Raw genomic sequence first — 20,841 nt, forward strand, 5'->3', positions numbered from 1 at the left:
TAACCATGTTATTTATGGCTTGTAACGACAGATGGTTGTAATAAAATTTCCCAGGGTTAGGATCATCCAATCGGTATGATTCTTGCACCGTGGCTTGCTCCCAGCTGTATGAATGAATGACTGTTCAAATCAAGGATATGTCACCCTGGGTGCTGTTTAAATGGTTTGGGGAATATATATGCACGTGCAGCAATGCACCTCAAGTATCATAATGGACTAGTTTTAGATCAACTGATGCCAAACCATTCCTCCTGTGGGCCCAATTGTCATGGGCAATACCCCCAGAGGCTCCCAGATTAGAAAATGAAAACATACAGCAACTCAAGAGAAAGGAAACGGTGGCCTCCAACAACTCTTCAGAGAGGCAAATATCAGATATCTAGGATATTCAAATCTGGAAGACATCTTTTTTTAAAATTTTTATAGAAGGGCACCCACGTCCACTGAGCTCCATCAGATCAAACACCCTGGCGATCATCAAACTGCACTTGCATGGACTGGGTTGCATCTTGACACTCGAAGTGCTGATAAATCATCAGAGCCAATACTTACTCAACAGAGGCAAATTTAGTTAATGAGAACTTAGCTAGTATTAAACAAACAATTTTAAATTGGGCTGGGTTCTAAACCAAACATGCCAAAAGATAAAATCAACCATTTTCACAATAAATAGGTCCCAAGATTTCATTGGGTCCCGAACAATATAAATTTCAGAATTCATGGGCGTATCTGTTGCGTCACAACACTGCCTTTCCAGTGGAACCAAAGAGACGCATTTTCTCTGCAACCACTGCTTTCATGGCTTCCTTTGCCGATGCCATTACATGAATGAGATCTTTCTTGGGATCGCGTAGGGATTCCAAATACGCATTTCTGACCTCCGTGTTCACGTTGAACTTTCTAACACCGAGCTCGATGCATTCCTGTTCATAATCAGTTTCATTCTGTAAGTATAGGTAGTCCCAAAACCGTTCATATGAATACTGTTTTCTTCTCTCCCTACTTTCATGAACTCACTCTCCCACATCTAAAGTTCTTTCCACTAAAATGGTAACTTGATAATCTGGCAGTGTATAACTATCCATATGCAGGCAGACATCCACTGTACATGTGACATACATATACCCCAATCTAAATTGGTCAAATGTTGAGATGGTTTGCTTGTATCATAGCCCAACGATCACACTTAAAAATCATGAACTGTCCGGCTGGTGGGGCCACAAAATGGACAGTTATGATGAGTATTCAACAATCCAATTGAACAAACATATCCTTCAATAAGAGGCTAGAATAATCCAAGATTGTGTTACATGTATGCCACATGACAGCGGGACCACAGTTTGGTTGTATTAGATTGTGGCACGTATGACACATGACAGAAGCCAGTGCACGTGTTTTAATGATTGTGCTCCATCACAATATCAAATAACTGTCGGTACAGAAAAGAGCCTGATATCTGTACCCATCCCCTGATTGATTTGCTCAGGCAACATTTACATTTTGGGATTTGAAATTAGTAAAAATTTTAGTATCTCAAATCGCAAAATGGAAAATGGATTCAGTGTAAATATTGGCTCCCAGAAATCGATGAGCCAATTTACTAAATTAAAGGAACAGATGTACCTTTACAAGTTCCCTGGGCAAGCCAGAGGCTCCATGAAGAACCAAAACAACTCCCTTTTCTGATGCCATTGCATGAAGGTCCTGGGTATAAAGTGACATTTGCATCAACAAACCCATATAAAACGTACCGTTAGAAAGTGAAAGAAGCTGTTGAACATGCCCCAACCTATAAAATTTCCACAAAAATCAATTTGATAACCTTCCATTCAATCAGCTGGACCCACAACCATTACATCAAGACTTGCATGGCAATCGATAGTTACACTTGGAATGAAATGCCCACTAGACTATAGGGTAGTATAAAGTGCATGGCCCGAGTTTCTACATCATGCACAAGTTTTCAGGTTTGTACAGTCGGGGCCACATTGTTCAGTGATCCAAGCTGTTGATATGATGTGCACTCCTGTTTCCTACTAATTCACTTTCCAGTCAATATTGTTTAATGTTTTGACAATATCCCCATTGATAATTTCTAAACCATTCTAGCTGATCCATGTCAACTGCGTACTTGAAACCTCTGGTCAATCCCCTAAAAATACATTTATACGTAATTACTAGATCTACCACCCAAAGCCGTGGATCTATCCATGGAAAAGCTAGATTAACCTAATGGAACCTTAGATATACTCAGAACCAATGGTTTCTGTATCGTTCTCGCGTAATGTATCGCATCTTTGGGATATGGATGCATATTAGTTATCGCATGGGATATACTAGTTGTATCGTGTAATGTATCACTATTGTTGAGAAACATTGGAAAATTAATTGAATTTTTCAATGAAACTTCAAGCATCATAAAAAATACATCAATACATATAAATCAAAACATCACAAAAAACAAGTGCACATAATAGGTTTCCTTTGTATGAGGTCCTAATCTATGGCTGTTTGACTGGACTTGTGCAAGTATATTCAAAGTCTATTCATATAATTTATAAATGTACAAAGACATGTATGAAAACACAAGCAATACATTCAAAATCAAAAGAAGAAGTAGAAAACTAGAATACACCCATGAATAATGTGTGGTCGTGGCTTAGACTCACATAGACTTGTGTGGTGGCTCAAAATCATCATCTCCATCTCGATAAGGTTGGGCATAGTACTACTGCTCTAAAAACTAACAATACTATGCCTAGGTCATTGTAAAATGATACCGACAAAGAAAGTCTCTAACATAACGTGGGTACTCATTCGCTACGATTTCAGAAAATTTAGAAAAATTTCGAATTTCCCCTAATTTTCCGCAAATCGGCCCATTGTCCTTCCAATCCCAAAATTAGAGTTGTATGTAATGATGATTTTATCAAATACTCTTGAATACTATGAAATGGGGGCCAATTAACCGTTGATTGAAGTGGAATTTTGAAAAAAATATTTTTGAAACATTTTTAATTAATTAAATATTTTTTTCAAAAAATTCCAAAATTACCAAGAATCACTACATTAGGTTAGTTACATGTTTGATTTTGTTTTTGGACACAAATTACAATCGATTTGTAAGAAATTGGAAAATTTCAAAAATTTTCAATTTTCCTGAAGTTTGCTCATCTCCCCCAAAATTTGAAATTGAAGCTCCAAATCCATGATTTTTCATGCAAAACATTAAGCATCGTGAATTTGTAACCATTTGACATTGATTTAACAGTAAAAAAAAAAGGATTGAAAATGTTCACCGAATCGAACAGGTGGGAAATATTGGCACTAGAGAGAGAGAGAGAGAGAGAGAGAGAGAGAGATGGGAATTCATGAGGACATTTACCTCTCACTTTGTTATGACCCACCCGATTTTTTTATTAGGCTAACTTTTGGGCCAATTTTTTTTAATCTAACTAACCTTTAGGCCTTGGGGGTTTCATGAGGTCACTCTTCTAGTGGACAGTTCATATTTCGTGCCCACATCACATGTCAAAAAGTTCTCATAAGTTCCCATGAGAACTAGTTTCATGAGGTGATTCATCTAGAGGACTGTTCGGATTTTGTGTGAGCATTTCATTATGTATATACATATATAGTCGAGAGAGAGAGAGAGAGAGAGAGAGAGAGAGAGAGAGAGAGAGAGAGAGAGTCTTGCTCACATGTGCACCTTCTTAGGTGAGCAACACACGCGTCATGGGCACAAAATCTGAATGGTCCTTGTGATGCCCTTAAAACCACCTGGGACCAATCTTCGGCTTGATTCAAAACTCTGGTGGGCTATAGCAAAGATAGAGGCAAATCAAGGGAGGAAAATGTTTCTGTTTGCCATGGCCTACCAGAGTTTTGAATCAAGCCGAAAGTTGGTCTCAGGGGGTTTCAAGGGGTGCTGGATCACATGGACCGTTTAGATTTTGTGCCCATGACACGTGTGTGAAGGTGCAATTCTCTCTCTCTCTCTCTCTCTATATATATATATAGATAGAGAGAGAGAGAGAGAGAGAGAGAGAGAGAGAGAGAGAGAGAGAGAGAGAGAGAGAGGTATGCTCACCTCTGCACGTGCGCACCTTTGCACACGTGTCATGGGTGTCTAATACGAATGGTCCATGTGATGTGGCATCCCATGAAACCCCAAGGTACCAATTTTCATCTTAATTTAAAACTCTGGTGGGCCATAGCGAAGAGAGATGCAAATCAAGGAAGAAAACTGTTTTCTTTTTCCATGGTCCACCAAAGTTTTGGATCAAAGTAAAAGTTGTGCTCTTGGGGTTTCATGAGGTGCTGCATCACGTGGACCATTCAGATTATGCAAATCATATCATGTATGATGAGTTCTCAAAAAGTTCGCATGAGTTATATATATATATATATATATATATATATATATATAGTCCAACCCATTGGACTATACCTTTGGTTCAACTAGCATAGGAAATGAAGAATAATTAACGTTAATAAATGTAGAGAGAAGGAAAAGGGATTTGTCACTAGGGTGGGCCCCACCGTAGTTTTTATGTGAAATCCACCGCGACCATTAGGGGAGTCACCCCATGTTGAGACTAGGGCCAAAAACTCAGCTCCCGTCTGTGATTTAGGTGGACCCCATGATTAGAAACAACACATAGGGCAACAATCACCCTCCCACCTATTTCCCTTAGTGTGGCCCACCTGATCATGTATGGCCCTGGTTTTTAGGCACTAGGCCTAAGTTGTACTGTGTCATTTAAGAGCTGGAGTGGATTGCATATAATCATCAAGGTGAGCCCTATAAAAATCAAGGGCAGACATCTGTCTCCCAACTATTTCCGTTGGTGTGGCCCACCTGAATCACAAGTCAGCCCTATTTTTTATTTATTTATTTTTACAATAAGCCTACATGTGATTACACATCTAATGGCTGGACTAGATCTCACATACACATCATGGTGGGCCCTATAAAAAATCAAGGCCGGCTTCCGTCTGATACCTGTTCCCAAGAAACTGGTGATATTCACAAAAGGCAAAGCCGCAGAGGAGCTCAAGTCCAACGGGTTACACCACAAGCTGTTAAACACCTATATGACAACTTTTAAAGTACCAAGTGCATGTCAGATCTCACCCTTCCAACATGTTAGCCTCACTACCATGGTTTAGGTGGTGCAATTTACAATCCTATCCAAACATTCAATAGGCCGCATCATAAAAACAATTCCCAGACATTAGTAAACAGAGAAACATAAGCGAGATCCACTCAATGAGTGGCTCTTGAGAAATTTTTTCAAGAGGTAATGCTCATGATGGAGACAAACCTATTCACACAGAAGGATGGATGTTACTGCAAGTTAGGTTGGACTTTAACCTACAGTCCAACATGTTGAATTTAAACCTTCCAGTAAAAAAAAAAAAAAGAAAGAAAGAAAGACTTTGGCCGGTATGTCTGGCCCTTATTTTTTACGGGCCTACCATGATGCGTATGTAAGATTCAGTCTGACCATTAGATGTGCAATCCCATATCAAGCTTATTGTCAAAATATCATGCTCGCCTGTGATTCAGGTGGGCCACACCAAGGGAAACATATGTCCACCCTTTATTTTTACAGGGCCCACCGTGATGATTATATGCAATCCACTCCGGCCATTAGATGGAAAACTAAAGTTTAAGCCTGGGCCTAAAAATCAGATCCATCCATGATTCAGGTGGGTTCGTCCAAGGGAAATAGTTTGGATGGTGACAGTTGCCCCGTATGTTGTTTCTAATCATGGGTCCATATGAATCAAGGATGAGGCTAAGTTTTTGGCTTTGGACCTAACATGAGGTGATCGACCTGATGGTTGGGGTGGATTTCACATAAACACTATGGTGAGGCGCACCTGAACGTGCAACCCCTTCTCCTTTCCATGTCTTTATTACCATTAATTAATGGCCAATTTCGAAGCTGGTTGGATGTCCAACCAGTTGGACTTGAGAGTCTCTCTCTCTCTCTCTCTCTCTCTCTCTCTCTCTATATATATATATATATATATATATATATATATATAGACTCATGTCATGTAATCGTCATCATTCATCATCTACGCCTTATCCCAACCAATTGCAGTTAGCTACGCAAATCCTTTTCAGTCATTCCACTCTATCAAGGACCATATCTTCAATAAATCATGGGTCAAATCTTTTTTACTACCTCCACCCATCTCCTTTCGGGCCTTCTCCTTACCCTTTTTAGAGCCTTCAACTTGTAACAACTACAACAAACTCCTAGGCAAGTGCAATTCTTGGTGATCAAATAAATTCCTGAGGCACATCTCCACTTCATCCACCTAGCTCTAATTCTATGAGCAACATCATTCTCAATCTCTAAGCCCTTATGAATTATCAACCCAAGACATTGAAGATGGTCATCTTGGAGTACTTTATCAACAATCTTAACTAATTTCTCATCTCTCCCTCCTCTTGTTACTAAAAGTGCATCCATATTATTTGTTTTAGTCCGAATGATTTTAAAACCTTCAAATCTATAGAATCCCTTTGCAGTTCTAGCTTTTTGTTTACTCCCTCATCTCATTAATCAAAACCATTTCATTGGAAAACAACATATAACACAGGAACTCTTGTAAATGCCTCATTAACTCATCTATAGCGAATGAAAAAGATCGAGCTCAATGCTAATCCTTGGTGTAAGCCTACAGTGACTAGAAAGTCACCACTCTCCACTGATGGTCATAAAATTTGTTACCGCTTCCTTGTACATATCCTTGATAATGCCAATATATCCTCTTAAGACTCCTTTTTCTGAACACCCACCAGATTATCTCTTTAGGGACCCTGTTTTATGCTTTCTCTATTTCAATAAGGGTCTGTTTGTTTTTTCATTTACAGTGTAAATACAAGGTAAATAAGTAATGATTATTTACTTTAGGAATTCATGCCAATCGCCTTCATACGATGTTCACAGCTACACTTGCTTAAAAGCTCTTGTGCTAATAACAAGAAGGGAAAACATGAGAAGAGTAAAATCTGTGGGGCTCATCGCTATGTATGTGTTTGATTCACACCATCCATTCATATTAGAAACTCATTTTAGGGCATGATCCCAAAAATGAGGCAGATCCAAAGGACGAGAGGACCACACCACAAGAAACATGGGGAGTTGAATGCCTACCGTTGAAAACTTCTTGTGGGCCACAGAAGTTTTGGATCAAGCTGATATTTATGTTTTCCCTCCATCCATGTCTGGATGACTGTATGAACTGGTTGAATGACAGATACACATCAGTGTAGGCCCTAGGAAGGTTTCAGCTTTCAACAGTGGACATCTTTACCCCCCCGTTCCCTACGATGTGGTCCACTTAAGCATATAATCAGCCTCAATTTGGGCTCATGCCCTAGAATGAGCTGGTAAAATGGATGGACGGTGTGGATTAGATACATACATCACGGTGGGACACGCTTATTTTACTCATGAAATGACTATCCAACTTCGGGATATGGTTTTCGAGGTGCAATTAACCAATTATTTTACTCTCTTCCAAACGGTGGTGAAAAGTAATCATTGTTGATTACCAACATTTATGGTGGAAAATGGAAAAACAAACAAGCCCTAAAGATCATGTGTAGATCCTTCATCCTCTCCTTATATTTCTCCATCATCTAACTAGGAAAATAACCTCGAACCTTTTTGGTGTAAATCCAAACTGATTTTTTGATACATCCATCTCATGCCTTAATCTTTGCTCAACCACTCTCTCAAAGTTTCATAGCATGTCTCTAATCCCAAGATAGTGCAGCTCTGTATGTCTCTTTTATTCTTGTAAATAGGTATAGGGCACATTTCCTCCATTTGTGTAATTTTCTTCAATCTTCTAACATTGCTGAACATTTTTGTCAATAAAAATAAACCAATATCTCCCTTGCACTTACGAACCTTTATTGGCATACCATATGGATCTAAGGGCCTTTCCTGTCCTCATCTTTCTCAAAGCTTCTTTTACTCCAAATATCCTAACTCTATGAAAGTCTCTATGATCTCAGGCCTCATTTGAGTTTATGATTCTTTATATCCTTACGCTCTCATTTAACATGAACACATGCATATATATATATATATATATATATATATATATATATGGTTCTATGTGGTCGACCTCACGGGAACTTCCCATGAGGTCGAGATGTGTGGGCCTACCGTGATGCGTGTCGAACATCTACCCCATCAGTTAGATGCACCATTCCATGGTGAGCCTCGGGCTTAAAAATCAAGTCAATCCATGACTTGTGTGGGCCACACCACATACAAAAGTTGAGAGGGGTTACCCTCCCATTAAAACATTCATAATCATTTGTTGGGCCCACTGAGATGTGGTTCACAAATCCAATCCATCCATTATGTGTATCCCACTTGGATGAGGGGTCAGACCAAGTTTAAGACGCATCTAAATTCCAGGTGGGCCTCACCAAGTGCTTTTATATGTTTTAGGCATGTCTTCACATGATTTTAGTGGTATGGCCCACCTGAGTTCCGTATACGGCTGATTTTTGGGATATCCCATAATTTAAAGGGGACCCATCAAATTCACAGTGTTGATGTTCGATACACATCACGGTGGGGCCCACACAGCTCAACCTTATGGGAAGTTCCCTTGAGGTCGACCGCATAGAACCATTTTGCGTGCGTGTGTGTGCGTACTTATCCAAATAGTTGGGGTTGGCTACATGAATGTTGTTATGCCATTCCACTCTCTCGAGGGCAATTAGTCTTTTCTATAGATACATATGCTTATGTATAATGCAAATCCAGTCCATCCACCTAAGAAACCCTCTTCAGGCCAGAGCCTAAAAATCAGCTTGATCCCTAACCCCGATGGCCCACAACAAAAGAAATAACAGAGGAGAATCCCCTATTAGTTCCGGTGTGCGGTGTAGTCAAAGGAGTTCCAAGCGCACAACTAAGCATTTTGGTCCTAAGCTTTGCCTAGACCCCTTGTGAATCGATTACCTCAAGCGTGTGCTTGTGACACCTATGACTTTTACATGGATGCCTCATATGCAAGGTGTTCCAAAACGGTAACGGTGGCCATAACGTCCACCACCGTTACCATTATGATATGGGCCGTAATGGCTGTTACGACCATTTTTTATTTTTTGAAAAAACTGTTACTAGACCGTTACGGGGCCGTTACGATCTGTTACAAGACCATTACAGGGCCGTTACGGTCTGTTTTTCTGTAACAACCATTTTGATCTCATAACGTGTAATGGTTACCGTCACTGTTACATAACGGCCGTTACATAACCGATTTTGAATACCTTGCTCATATGAGTTTGTAAGTGAACCCCCTATTAGTTCCTATGTGCAGTGTAGTTAAAAGGAATTCCAAGCGCACGCCTAGGCATTTTGGTCCTGTTGCACCTCACTTGGACCCCAATGAGGCAATTACCTAAGGCTTGTGCCTAGTGCCTAGGTGCGCCTTGGCTCGCTCATGACACCTACGGCTTTTTACGTGTGTACATCATAGGTAGGTTCTTTAGGTATTTTACCAACCAATAAGGGTGAAAATAAGATAAGAAAGGGCTTTTAAGCCCTATTTCAAAAGCCATTTTCAACAAATTTTCTCATTTCTTTTGAGATTAAAATTCAAAATATTCTTCCCCCAATTTTGAACAACTTCCTCATTTTTGTCTTGAAGTTTTTCTTCTAACAGTGTGTTAAGGTCATCACATTGGACTTCTTGAAAGCAATTTGAGCTTTTGTTGGTCTCGTACAAGAGATTTAAGGTGAATAAGGTATTTTGGGGGATTGGAAAATTTAGGTTGGAGGATTTGGGATTTTGAAAAATTGAACTATGAAGTTCAAAAAATATAGGGATTTTGGCTAAATTGTGGTTTTGGATTGGTGAATTTAGGAAACATGGGAAATTTAGGGTTAGGAATTGGGAAAATTGGAAAATTAGGATCTACAATTGGAAAATTGGAGATATAGGGTTTTGGACTAAGAGGAATTCAATGGCATTGACTTTGATTATTTTAAAAAAAATCAACTTATATTTATAAATAATTAGATATTAATATTTTTTTATATAAATTTTAAAAATGTGCTTGACTTTGATTATTTAAAAAAAAAGTCAACTTATATTAATAAATAATTAGATATTAATATTTATTATATAAAATAAAAAAAATGTGCTTGGAATCACTAGGCATGCACCTAGGCGCGTCTATGCATTTCGGGCACTATAGGGGCAGATGCCAGATGCCCCTGGCATCTTTAACTACACTGCTGGTCATGTGCCCACTATGATTATACGACATCCAGCCGTTCATTGTGGGCCCCATCAGGTGATTTTAGATACTTCAGGCATGATTAGCACTGTTCACTATGGTGGACCCACACTTGAGAATAGGATTCGGTTGTTTTTTGGGGCATCCATTTTCTTGAGGGGCTTGTCTGATGCACCGATTTTGGATGTCTGACACATATCAAGGTGGGTACACAGTCTACTTACTACATGGTATTGTCGACTCTTTGGAATCATTTTCCTATATATATGTATGCGTGCATGTATGAGGAATGATCTCTCACACATATTTATGTATGGATGGAGAATGATCACATGGAGTTGAGTCCATGGTACTCCTAGCCACATAGATACATCCAAGACTGAATTTGTCATAAATGAATTCGACACCTGTATAGTTTACCTTTAGCAAATCAAGCCTGAGTTTGGGGCCACTTGTCGGGTATTTTCCATGAACATTTCCAATACATACTGCTAAAGCATCAATACCCGTTGCATCAATGAATTCTTGTGCCTGAAATTCACACATGAAATATATTATAAATGAAAGCAGATAACTTCAAAAGTACTATTTGTTACAACTGCAGGTGATAGCTTACTTGTGTAACATCAGTCAATTTTGCTTCATAATCTTCAACTGTCAAGTCATCTTCAGTTCCCGATAACCGCCCGAGTTCAGCTTCCACTAACATATTTTTTGAGCGGGCTAAGAATGATATGTCCCTTGTGTATGAAATGTTTTTGTTGAAAGGAAGATGAGAACCATCAACCATGACAGAATCAAATCCCTGCATGATCTCAAATAAGCAAAACCATTTGAATTGGAAATGAACATTATTCAATCACTATTCAATCCAACAGTTAAATGAAATAACAGTGCTCATATTTTTCTCTACATACCAGTTCAAGAGCTTCCAACAACTCAACCTTAGAATTTCCATGATCAAAGTGAACCGTTATTGGCACCTGTTATGTAAAACAGTTCATTTGCGATCCATTAAAAATATTTTGTGACTATAAACAACAGATGCTAACAAAAAAGATCTTCCAAAACAAATATCAGAAAGGATGGCCATCAGCGGTTAGATTTTGGTGGTTTTGGTATATGTCTCTCTTAAAGCCTCTGAGCTAGCCATGTTAGACATGACATGGCATGGTTTGGTTATGGGATCTATGTTGTATAAGGCTCAGTTATACCTCATTATTTTATGTTGAAATATAAAAAAGGAGAAACAATCCGGTGCTGCTAGTTTTGTAGGGATGTGGACAGTCCAACCAATCAATCTGGACTGCCCATAAGATCCAACCCATAATTCATGGGTCAACATTCAAAAACCATACCAATCATATGATCCTATCCATCTGAAAGTTGTTCTGTCCTTTCCTCAGTCACCTGTTTTCCAACCCATGGATGGGAGGCTTATGATTGTTTGATCAAACTGATTCTTTAGAGCTATAAACAATCCAAGATGGCCCCCACCAAATGGATGGTTTAATTTGTCAATTGAACCTATTTTGCTTGAAAATATTGATCAGTAATTTTATGGGCTATTGGTTGGATAGCTAGAATCATCTGATCAGTGCAGTTTTTGAACAGTTGCCCATGAAGTGTGGGATGGACCTAATGGGCAGTCCAGATTGATTATTTTGACTGTCCACGAGTCATATATGACTAGGAGCACTAGACCATTCCTCTGTAAAAAAAAATTCAATGCAAATAATGTCAAAATATTAATTATAGCCGAGTCCTTACATCCTAAATCAAGCACGGCATCTCGATCCTTACAACACCTAACACCAATACTGATCACAAGATAACAACAATTGACATTGATTTTATCCCATGAACATCATAAGTACTAAGTGATAACAAAGTATCATGCAAGATTCACCAATGACAGCCGACTCAAAGCAAATGCATAAATACTACCCACTCTTTGAGAAACAGCACATGGTTCAGCTAATTATTTGAGATTGTCATGCCAAAAAAGGACAGCATGGTTCTGGGTGAATAATATTATATACATACAAACATTTTAAGGATAGATGTCTGCATGTATATGAATGCACATGTACATTTGCATGTGTAGAAAAGGCCACATTTACATCCCTTTAGTTACCCCACGTGAAAATTTTCCCTGGGGTCTTTCACAAAAAGCCCTGAATAATCAGAAACAGATGCTAGAGTGACCTGAATAGGAAGGGGCATTTTGGTCATTTGCTCTCATGTCTATTCTGAACCCATGGAGATGCAGGACATGGTGGAGAAGAAAATGGAAGTAACCCTAGAGTTTCAGAGCACCACAACTTGCTCTCAACTTCATCAGGATCTTATGATCAATTATCATAGGATTCACTCTTAGGTGATCAAGTACCATATTTGTTGTGTTTATATCTAACGCAATGTAGAAATTAAGAATAAATGCATGATCATACAATATGGTTTCTCTTTAATTGTATTTTCTGTGCTCTTACATTCGCCTGTTCTGCAGCAGAGATGCAACATGCAACCAAGGGGATTCCTCCATGCTTGAGTGCACTTGGATGAATCTGGAAAACATAACATGGTGAATTTCAGATCTTTTGCAAACCCCTACTAGAAAATGATAAAACAAGTATATCAGCATTCCACCTAACATGCACTCATGGATTGAAAAAAGAATGCTGCCAGTCTGCCACAATTTCATGTATGCTTTGCACATAGAACCCATGGCTACAGAAAAACGGGAAAAAATTAAAATGTCTTGGACTAGAAAGACAGAATCTATCATATTTTGCACTAGCTACTTAAACATGAAGAAATGAAAGAGCCTAACTCACTTTAATTTCACAACTGAAAAACTGTAAAAGGCTAAAGCCCAAAAATTGCACCAAAATATATACTTAACTTGAAGAGCCCACTAGAAACACAGGCACGCACATACATATATTTTGAGGAAATAAAGAGAAGATTTTGGCTCAAGTAAGATTACTAATATTTTATTGGAGTATGTCAGTGTAAATGCTTCTGTAGTTTGTAAACATACAGTATCCCTTCCTAGTATCATGTTACTGTACAATGGCAAGCTAGATCATTTTCCATGGACTAAGCAATTAATCTGGAACCCACCATGTATATGGGTCTGTGATACAAAACAAAATTTTATTGGAGTATGTCAGTGTAAATGCTTCTAGAAACACAGTATGTGCGTGCGTGTGTTTCTAGTGGGCTCTTCAAGTTAAGTAAATGTATACTTAACTTGAAGAGCCCACTAGAAACACACGCACGCACATACATATATTTTGAGGAAATAAAGAGAAGATTTTGGCTCAAGTAAGATTACTAATATTTTATTGGAGTATGTCAGTGTAAATGCTTCCGTAGTTTGTAAACATACAGTATCCCTTCCTAGTATCATGTTACTGTACAATGGCAAGCTAGATCATTTTCCATGGACTAAGCAATTAATCTGGAACCCACCATGTATATGGGTCTGTGATACAAAACAAAATTCTTTGGAGTTCCTAACAATTAGGAGTAGATTTGAAACATGTCTGAATTTTCTTTAGAGGTGAAAGAATCTTGAACCCTTGCAACATCTGAGACTGCAGAAATTAGACAGACAGGCTAGATTTTTTTACAGACGGATTTTTCCGCAGACAGGTAACTATTTATTGCAGAACATTCTTCACTTCATCTTTATGATTTTTACAGGTGAAATACTAAGGCCTATCTCCTTTTCTAATGGTTGGATGCATACCTCAGGGTTCAATCCAAGCATGAAACTTGGGGTAGAATGGCCAAAATCAACATAAATAAAAAGGTTTGCTATGCTCAGATTTATTAGCTAAAAGGCCCAAAAATGTTAGAAATACAATTAAAGAAATAAAAATTCAAAACTAATCATTGATAAATGATTATTGGGTATCTTCAATAATTCAATGTTGAGTTTTCCATCAACATAAATAAAGAACATAACCAGGTAGTTGTTAAAGAACTATTCCACAACCAACAACCCCTTAACTAACTTTTTCACCTGTAAAATGGCAGGGCTCTTTTCTGCTTCTGCTGCAGCAACAACAGCATCGACCCCTTCAAGATTATATACATTGAATGCTCCAACTGCATATCCACCCTTTTCGGCATTCTTCATGGAAAATAATATTGTAAGTGTATGAAGAAGATAAATGTTTTAGCACTTCTAGGAGAGGTATCTTACAAGAAGGAGATCTTTTGTTGATGGTCTAACAAGACAAGCCCAATTTTTCACTACTTCTGCCACTGCTTTATCATCACCAACATTTCCTACAAAAGGCAAGCATCAGCATTGTCAGATCCAATATGGGGTGCAGTTATAGTTTTCAAGAACAGGAATATGCATGTAATTTTGAAGTTTTAAAGAAGGAATTACCTGGAAAAACAATGTATGGAACACCTGGGCGTCTACTTTCAGGACCTAGCTGCCACAATGGAACACCGGCCAAGGCTTGTCCAACTACTAGGGCACGCTTTGCTTCTAAAGCTTTTGTAGCGAGATCGGATGAGGTAATGCCACCCTGAGGACATTTACAACAAACGAATCATTTTTTCGCCCTCAATTTTTCCGTAGAAAATGAATGAAACAAATCTTAAAAACCTAGCATGGAAACATCACGATAATGAGAACAAATAAAATTTAAAATAAAATTTTCAGGCATTGATAATGAAACAAACCAACAAATGTTTTTTGTTTATCCAAAATAACAAAAAAAATATTAATTTTATTTGAACAAAAAATTACAATATTCACAAATAACTAGGGATAAGAGGAAGTTGGCAAAAAATATAGCTGCAAAAGTGTGAAGCGGCAGCAGATTTGGCCATTTGGGTGCGGAACTGGGAAAGCATCTTTTTCCATGTGATAGCAAGTATAAACATCTAGGAAGCGGGGAAAGGAAAGCGAGTTCAAAGTGGAAGCAACTGGAAGAGGGTTCCTTCAACTAAAACAATTTTTTTTCTCGTTTATTTAAATTACATGAACAATTAGTGTCATTTCCTCCAAGTATGACTTCCATGATATCACAACGTGGTATCAAATGTGACGGCCACGTTGCAAGTGATGCACGTGCACAAAAGTTGATATCTGGAGCTAAGCTACAACTGCTTGCGCTCCAATATCTCGTTCTGGTTGCAAAGAAAAATTATTCCCCCTCTGAAAATTTTCCCGAAAGTCTAATCATGCCTCATAGCCTTGATAAGAGTGCGTGGGAGTACAAGGAAAGATAACCAAAGATAATGAGGTTCCAACCACTGATCAGGAAAGAGACACTATACATTAACAAGAATTTTATTAAAGGAAACAAAAAATCCAACTTTCCATTAAGAGAATGGATAATGGCTGCCAATAATGAGATAGGAATAGGAAAACCTTCCTTTGCAAGTAAGTTAGTGTTAGAATTTGATGCCCCACAGTGCATTATGACAAACAATAGTAAAGAAATGAAAGAATTCAACGCAAAAATTATCTCTAATTCACACAAAAATGGGAGAAAAGTGGAAGGAATAAGAAAGTTAGACTCCTAATATTAGATTTATATTTCTCCCTATTTATAGAAATGGGAGGAAATCCCAAGTCTCCAAGGGCCTCTATCTGAGAATTTTCATCCAAAAATACCCTTTTATTATGTTGGACATGTATGTTGTTAAAATCAAATTGGTTAATATGTCTGCTGATGTACCATCTTCTGGTGCTTCCGTATGTGTAAAATTGAGAAACATGCTTACCTCCTAAGTTCACACCCTCTCTAAGGAATCATTGCATCGAATTCAAGAAATATCAGCAAGAATATTCCATTTCCCCAATCCTTACCTAGATCATTTGAAAAACCAAGCTAAGCTGATGTAGGACTGATGCATGAACTCAATTATGGCGTGAGATCAAGTAGCAAAATTAAAGTAATTAACGAAAAGCATAAAACTTTCTATTATCATCACAAATACCAAAAAACCTAAGAGAAGATCATGCACAATCCTAGCCTAGGCTAGCAAGCATCGTTAAACAGGATCGTTAAATAAAGGAAACTAGGATCTAATGGATCTAGGGACATCCAATTAGTATAGGGTAAAGCCTATCTCAAAGGAGAAGATCTAATAATACCTAGGGTGAAATTGGGGTTTAGGGAAGTTAGGGAAATCTAGGAATTAGGGTTCATGAGAACAAATTGGATGAAGAGATTAAAGGGTTTAGGTATTCGGATAGGGAAATAGGGTTTTGGATGAAGAGAATGTAATGATTAGGGCTTAATTGAAGAATGGGAGGATCTAGGGTTAGTGATTTGGGGAAATAAGAAAGTAAGGGATTTTTAGGTTTAGGGTTAGGGTTTAGGTAAAAAGAGAAGGGGGTTTTGATTCAAGGGTGATGGGAAACCAAAAGGGACAAAAGTGTGGCCATACGGCCAACCCGAGGGGCTAGGTTGGGAGGATTTAGGTCCTTTAGGGTTTGGCTTGTTGATAGGTAGGGAAAATGAAGATTAGAAGAAAGGTGAAGGCTTGGGATGGAGAAGATCGAAGAGCTTCAAAAGAAAAATACCTTAATAGGGAATGAAAGGATGAGAATGTGGGATAGATGGATACCTTGCACCTCCATCGATGAAGATCAACTTCACACCAATCTCCCTTCCAATACACATGGAAGACATCTTCAAATCACATGAAGATGAAAGAAGAAGAAAATTTCCCGAAAGTCTAATCATGCCTCATAGCCTTGATAAGAGTGCGTGGGAGTACAAGGAAAGATAACCAAAGATAATGAGGTTCCAACCACTGATCAGGAAAGAGACACTATACATTAACAAGAATTTTATTAAAGGAAACAAAAAATCCAACTTTCCATTAAGAGAATGGATAATGGCTGCCAATAATGAGATAGGAATAGGAAACACCTTCCTTTGCAAGTAAGTTAGTGTTAGAATTTGATGCCCCACAGTGCATTATGACAAACAATAGTAAAGAAATGAAAGAATTCAACGCAAAAATTATCTCTAACTCACACAAAAATGGGAGAAAAGTGAAGGAATAAGAAAGTTAGACTCCTAATATTAGATTTATATTTCTCCCTATTTATAGAAATGGGAGGAAATCCCAAGTCTCCAAGGCCCTCTATCTGAGAATTTTCATCCAAAAATACCCTTTTATTATGTTGGACATGTATGTTGTTAAAATCAAATTGGTTAATATGTCTGCTGATGTACCATCTTCTGGTGCTTCCTTATGTGTAAAATTGAGAAACATGCTTACCTCCTAAGTTCACACCCTCTCTAGGGAATCATTGCATCGAATTCAAGAAATATCAGCAAGAATATTCCATTTCCCCAATCCTTACCTAGATTATTTGAAAAACCAAGCTAAGCTGATGTAGGACTGATGCATGAACTCAATTATGGCGTGAGATCAAGTAGCAAAATTAAAGTAATTAACGAAATGCATAAAACTTTCTATTATCATCACAAATACCAAAAAACCTAAGAGAAGATCATGCACAATCCTAGCCTAGGCTAGCAAGCATTGTTAAACAGGATCGTTAAATAAAGGAAACTAGGATCTAATGGATCTAGGGACATCCAATTAGTATAGGGTAAAGCCTATCTCAAAGGAGAAGATCTAATAATACCTAGGGTGAAATTGGGGTTTAGGGAAGTTAGGGAAATCTAGGAATTAGGGTTCATGAGAACAAATTGGATGAAGAGATTAAAGGGTTTAGGTATTCGGATAGGGAAATTAGGGTTTTGGATGAAGAGAATGTAATGATTAGGGCTTAATTGAAGAATGGGAGGATCTAGGGTTAGTGATTTGGGGAAATAAGAAAGTAAGGGATTTTTAGGTTTAGGGTTAGGGTTTAGGGAGAAGGGGATTTTGATTCAAGGGTGATGGTAAACCAAAAGGGACAAAAGTGTGGCCATACGGCCAACCCGAGGGGCTAGGTTGGGAGGATTTAGGTCCTTTAGGGTTTGGCTTGTTGATAGGTAGGGAAAATGAAGATTAGAAGAAAGGTGAAGGCTTGGGATGGAGAAGATCGAAGAGCTTCAAAAGAAAAATACCTTAATAGGGAATGAAAGGATGAGAATGTGGGATAGATGGATACCTTGCACCTCCATCGATGAAGATCAACTTCACACCAATCTCCCTTCCAATACACATGGAAGACATCTTCAAATCACATGAAGATGAAAGAAGAAGAAAGCCCCCCCCCCCCCATTCTTTTATAACTCCAAGAACTTGCAAAAATTAAAATTCCAACCTTGTCTTGTGAAATTTAATGAAAATGGCCATAGTCTAAAGAAAATCAACTAAAATCACTCATAACGTGTCCAAACATAAAATAATAAAAAACTAAATCCTAAAAGATGATAAAGTCCAAAAACTGATTTGGACGATCCACGATCAATGGCCCGATTGTCATGCCCTCCAATCCAACGGTCTAAATCACTCCATAAAGCAACCCATGTGCATCTTCCCAATGTGGGGTGTTCCAGATGCTCACACATGCACATGAGGTCTCCAACATGATCAAGGGTACTCACCTAGCCACAGAGAAATTGGCGCGGCCCGCCTCCTCCTCTGATACGTACGCAAAGGTGTACGTGAAGTGATGTCCTCATCATAAGCACCCAAAATCTAGACTGGCATTTCTCTTATCCACTTATCAGGTAATCCACTTATGTTCAATTCAATTATCATTTTAGATATATTTGATTTGTAAGGATATAGATACTTGTTTTCTTAACAGTTCACAATATTCTTAACAAATCACCAAACATTTTGAAATTTTGGATAAGCATCATAATGCATGCCCCATCTTGAGTGTAGTCAAACAATTTCGTGCACACATAACATTTAGCACCAATAAACTGCTTTCGACCTGCCTACATCATCCATGATCTTGTGAATGCACACCAACGTAGCGTTACTAAGTCTTGGTTCATCACACAATGATGGTAGTAATCAATTTCATCTATAGGATCGGTTACTCACATAGAGATAGGAATGTGGATCAATCTGATCACTTGTTAGGTTATCAGTTTGCAGCTGTGTAATAAAAATTACACATTGTGGTCTCTAAAGATCACTGAATACATTAACAGCATGCAATTATCGAACTTGTTGACTGATATACTTGGCATGCAGTACAAAACAACCTAAACATAATTGGAATGCAGCCAGCCACGTACATCTCATTGATGTGTGTGTGTGTGTGTATATATATAAATGCATGTATAGACACACACTCATGTCTCCATATCTATGTCCAAGGAAGAGGTGTAGGAGGGGGTCATGTCATGTGAGTGGCAGTTCTTTCCTGACAATGATAGTGGACCAAGCTCTCTAAGAATCTACCAGCCATAATAAGGAAAAGTGCATACATACACATTACATGTTTGTATAATAATTACACTGCCAATCATACAAAAAAAAAAAAAAACTCATAAATGGATCATTTAGCACCACATGAATCAATAGTAACAGCCACTTGTACATGGATATGTACAAAAAATAAATTGTCTGAAAGGATCAATAATAATAATAATAATAATAGTAATAATATATCTCTGTTTTTCTGAAACATAAGATGGAACATTGGTGCTTCTGCAACAATTTCTTGGAAATCTGATTACCTTGGCAAGTATATAACGAGGTCGTGTATTTATCCGTCTAACAATGTCCACCAATGCTGAGCTGACTTTGAAATTTATTTCTAAACTCTCGGAAGGAGCTACAGAATGAAAAAGAAAAAGAAGGTTAATTAATAGGCAGCTCCCTGACTAGAAAAAACAAAAATGGAATCATCACTGTCAAACTTGCCCTAGCTATGACAATCATAGAATAGAATACAATAAAAGAAAAAAGTTTCAAATAATCAAGGACACTGGGACTTGGAAGTATTAAAACTTGCAACTTGACTTTTGTGCTTGAGCTATTTCTTTCAGCATAGGAGCATTCATTAAAGGTTTCAAGGATAAGTGTGTTATAAATGAATACAATCATGATTCTCATCTGAGTAACAAAATCTCTAGTTTGATTCCAGTTTTCTAATTAGTAGATGGATAGGAAAAAAAGTTCACCAACCTGTAGTTCATCTGGAACTTAGTAACATCTATGATTCAGTAACAAAATCTCTATTTCATCCTAATGGTAAGAGTGACCATACAACCAACATTCTGGCTGTTTACATTATTAAAGCAGCTACAAAAATGATCTAAGCTAACAGTCGCATATTGAACTATGAAAAACTGATGTTAACAGAAAGAATAGTGGTAACAGCATAAAATTCTCTATGCTTTTGAGCGTGGTCGTGTGCTAGTTGCATGAGAACTATAGAGCATTGGATTTCAAGAGCAAGCCACAATCATAAGAAAAATAAGAGGTGAGAGAGTCTGGAAATATTCAGTCAAAAAATAATTCGAAATCATATTTAAATGTCTGTAACATATTAGATTTTCAGTAGTATCTAGAATAATTAAACTAAAAAGAATCAATGCCATGAAATTACAAGCATTGAAGGCTAGACATAATGG

At 37.9% G+C, this 20,841-nt stretch overlaps 1 protein-coding gene across 2 annotated transcripts in view; it reads right to left on the bottom strand.

Moving 5' to 3' along the window:
- Positions 1-522: 522 nt before the first annotated feature.
- The window catches only part of LOC131251484 (uncharacterized), a 117,155-nt gene continuing 96,836 nt past the window's right edge, over positions 523-20,841 (bottom strand). For both annotated transcript variants that reach the window (XM_058252220.1, XM_058252221.1), the window contains 10 exons: positions 19,942-20,039; positions 14,703-14,847; positions 14,511-14,596; positions 14,328-14,438; positions 12,787-12,861; positions 11,212-11,277; positions 10,911-11,099; positions 10,715-10,825; positions 1,624-1,704; positions 523-923 (listed from right to left, as the gene is read on the bottom strand). In XM_058252220.1, coding sequence (XP_058108203.1) covers positions 738-923; positions 1,624-1,704; positions 10,715-10,825; positions 10,911-11,099; positions 11,212-11,277; positions 12,787-12,861; positions 14,328-14,438; positions 14,511-14,596; positions 14,703-14,847; positions 19,942-20,039 — 1,148 coding nt within the window. In that variant the 3' untranslated portion in view covers positions 523-737. The remainder of the gene's footprint in view (positions 924-1,623; positions 1,705-10,714; positions 10,826-10,910; positions 11,100-11,211; positions 11,278-12,786; positions 12,862-14,327; positions 14,439-14,510; positions 14,597-14,702; positions 14,848-19,941; positions 20,040-20,841) is intronic.

The sequence above is a fragment of the Magnolia sinica genome, chromosome 7 (assembly GCF_029962835.1).
Source record: "Magnolia sinica isolate HGM2019 chromosome 7, MsV1, whole genome shotgun sequence".
NCBI classification, from domain to species: Eukaryota; Viridiplantae; Streptophyta; class Magnoliopsida; order Magnoliales; family Magnoliaceae; genus Magnolia; species Magnolia sinica.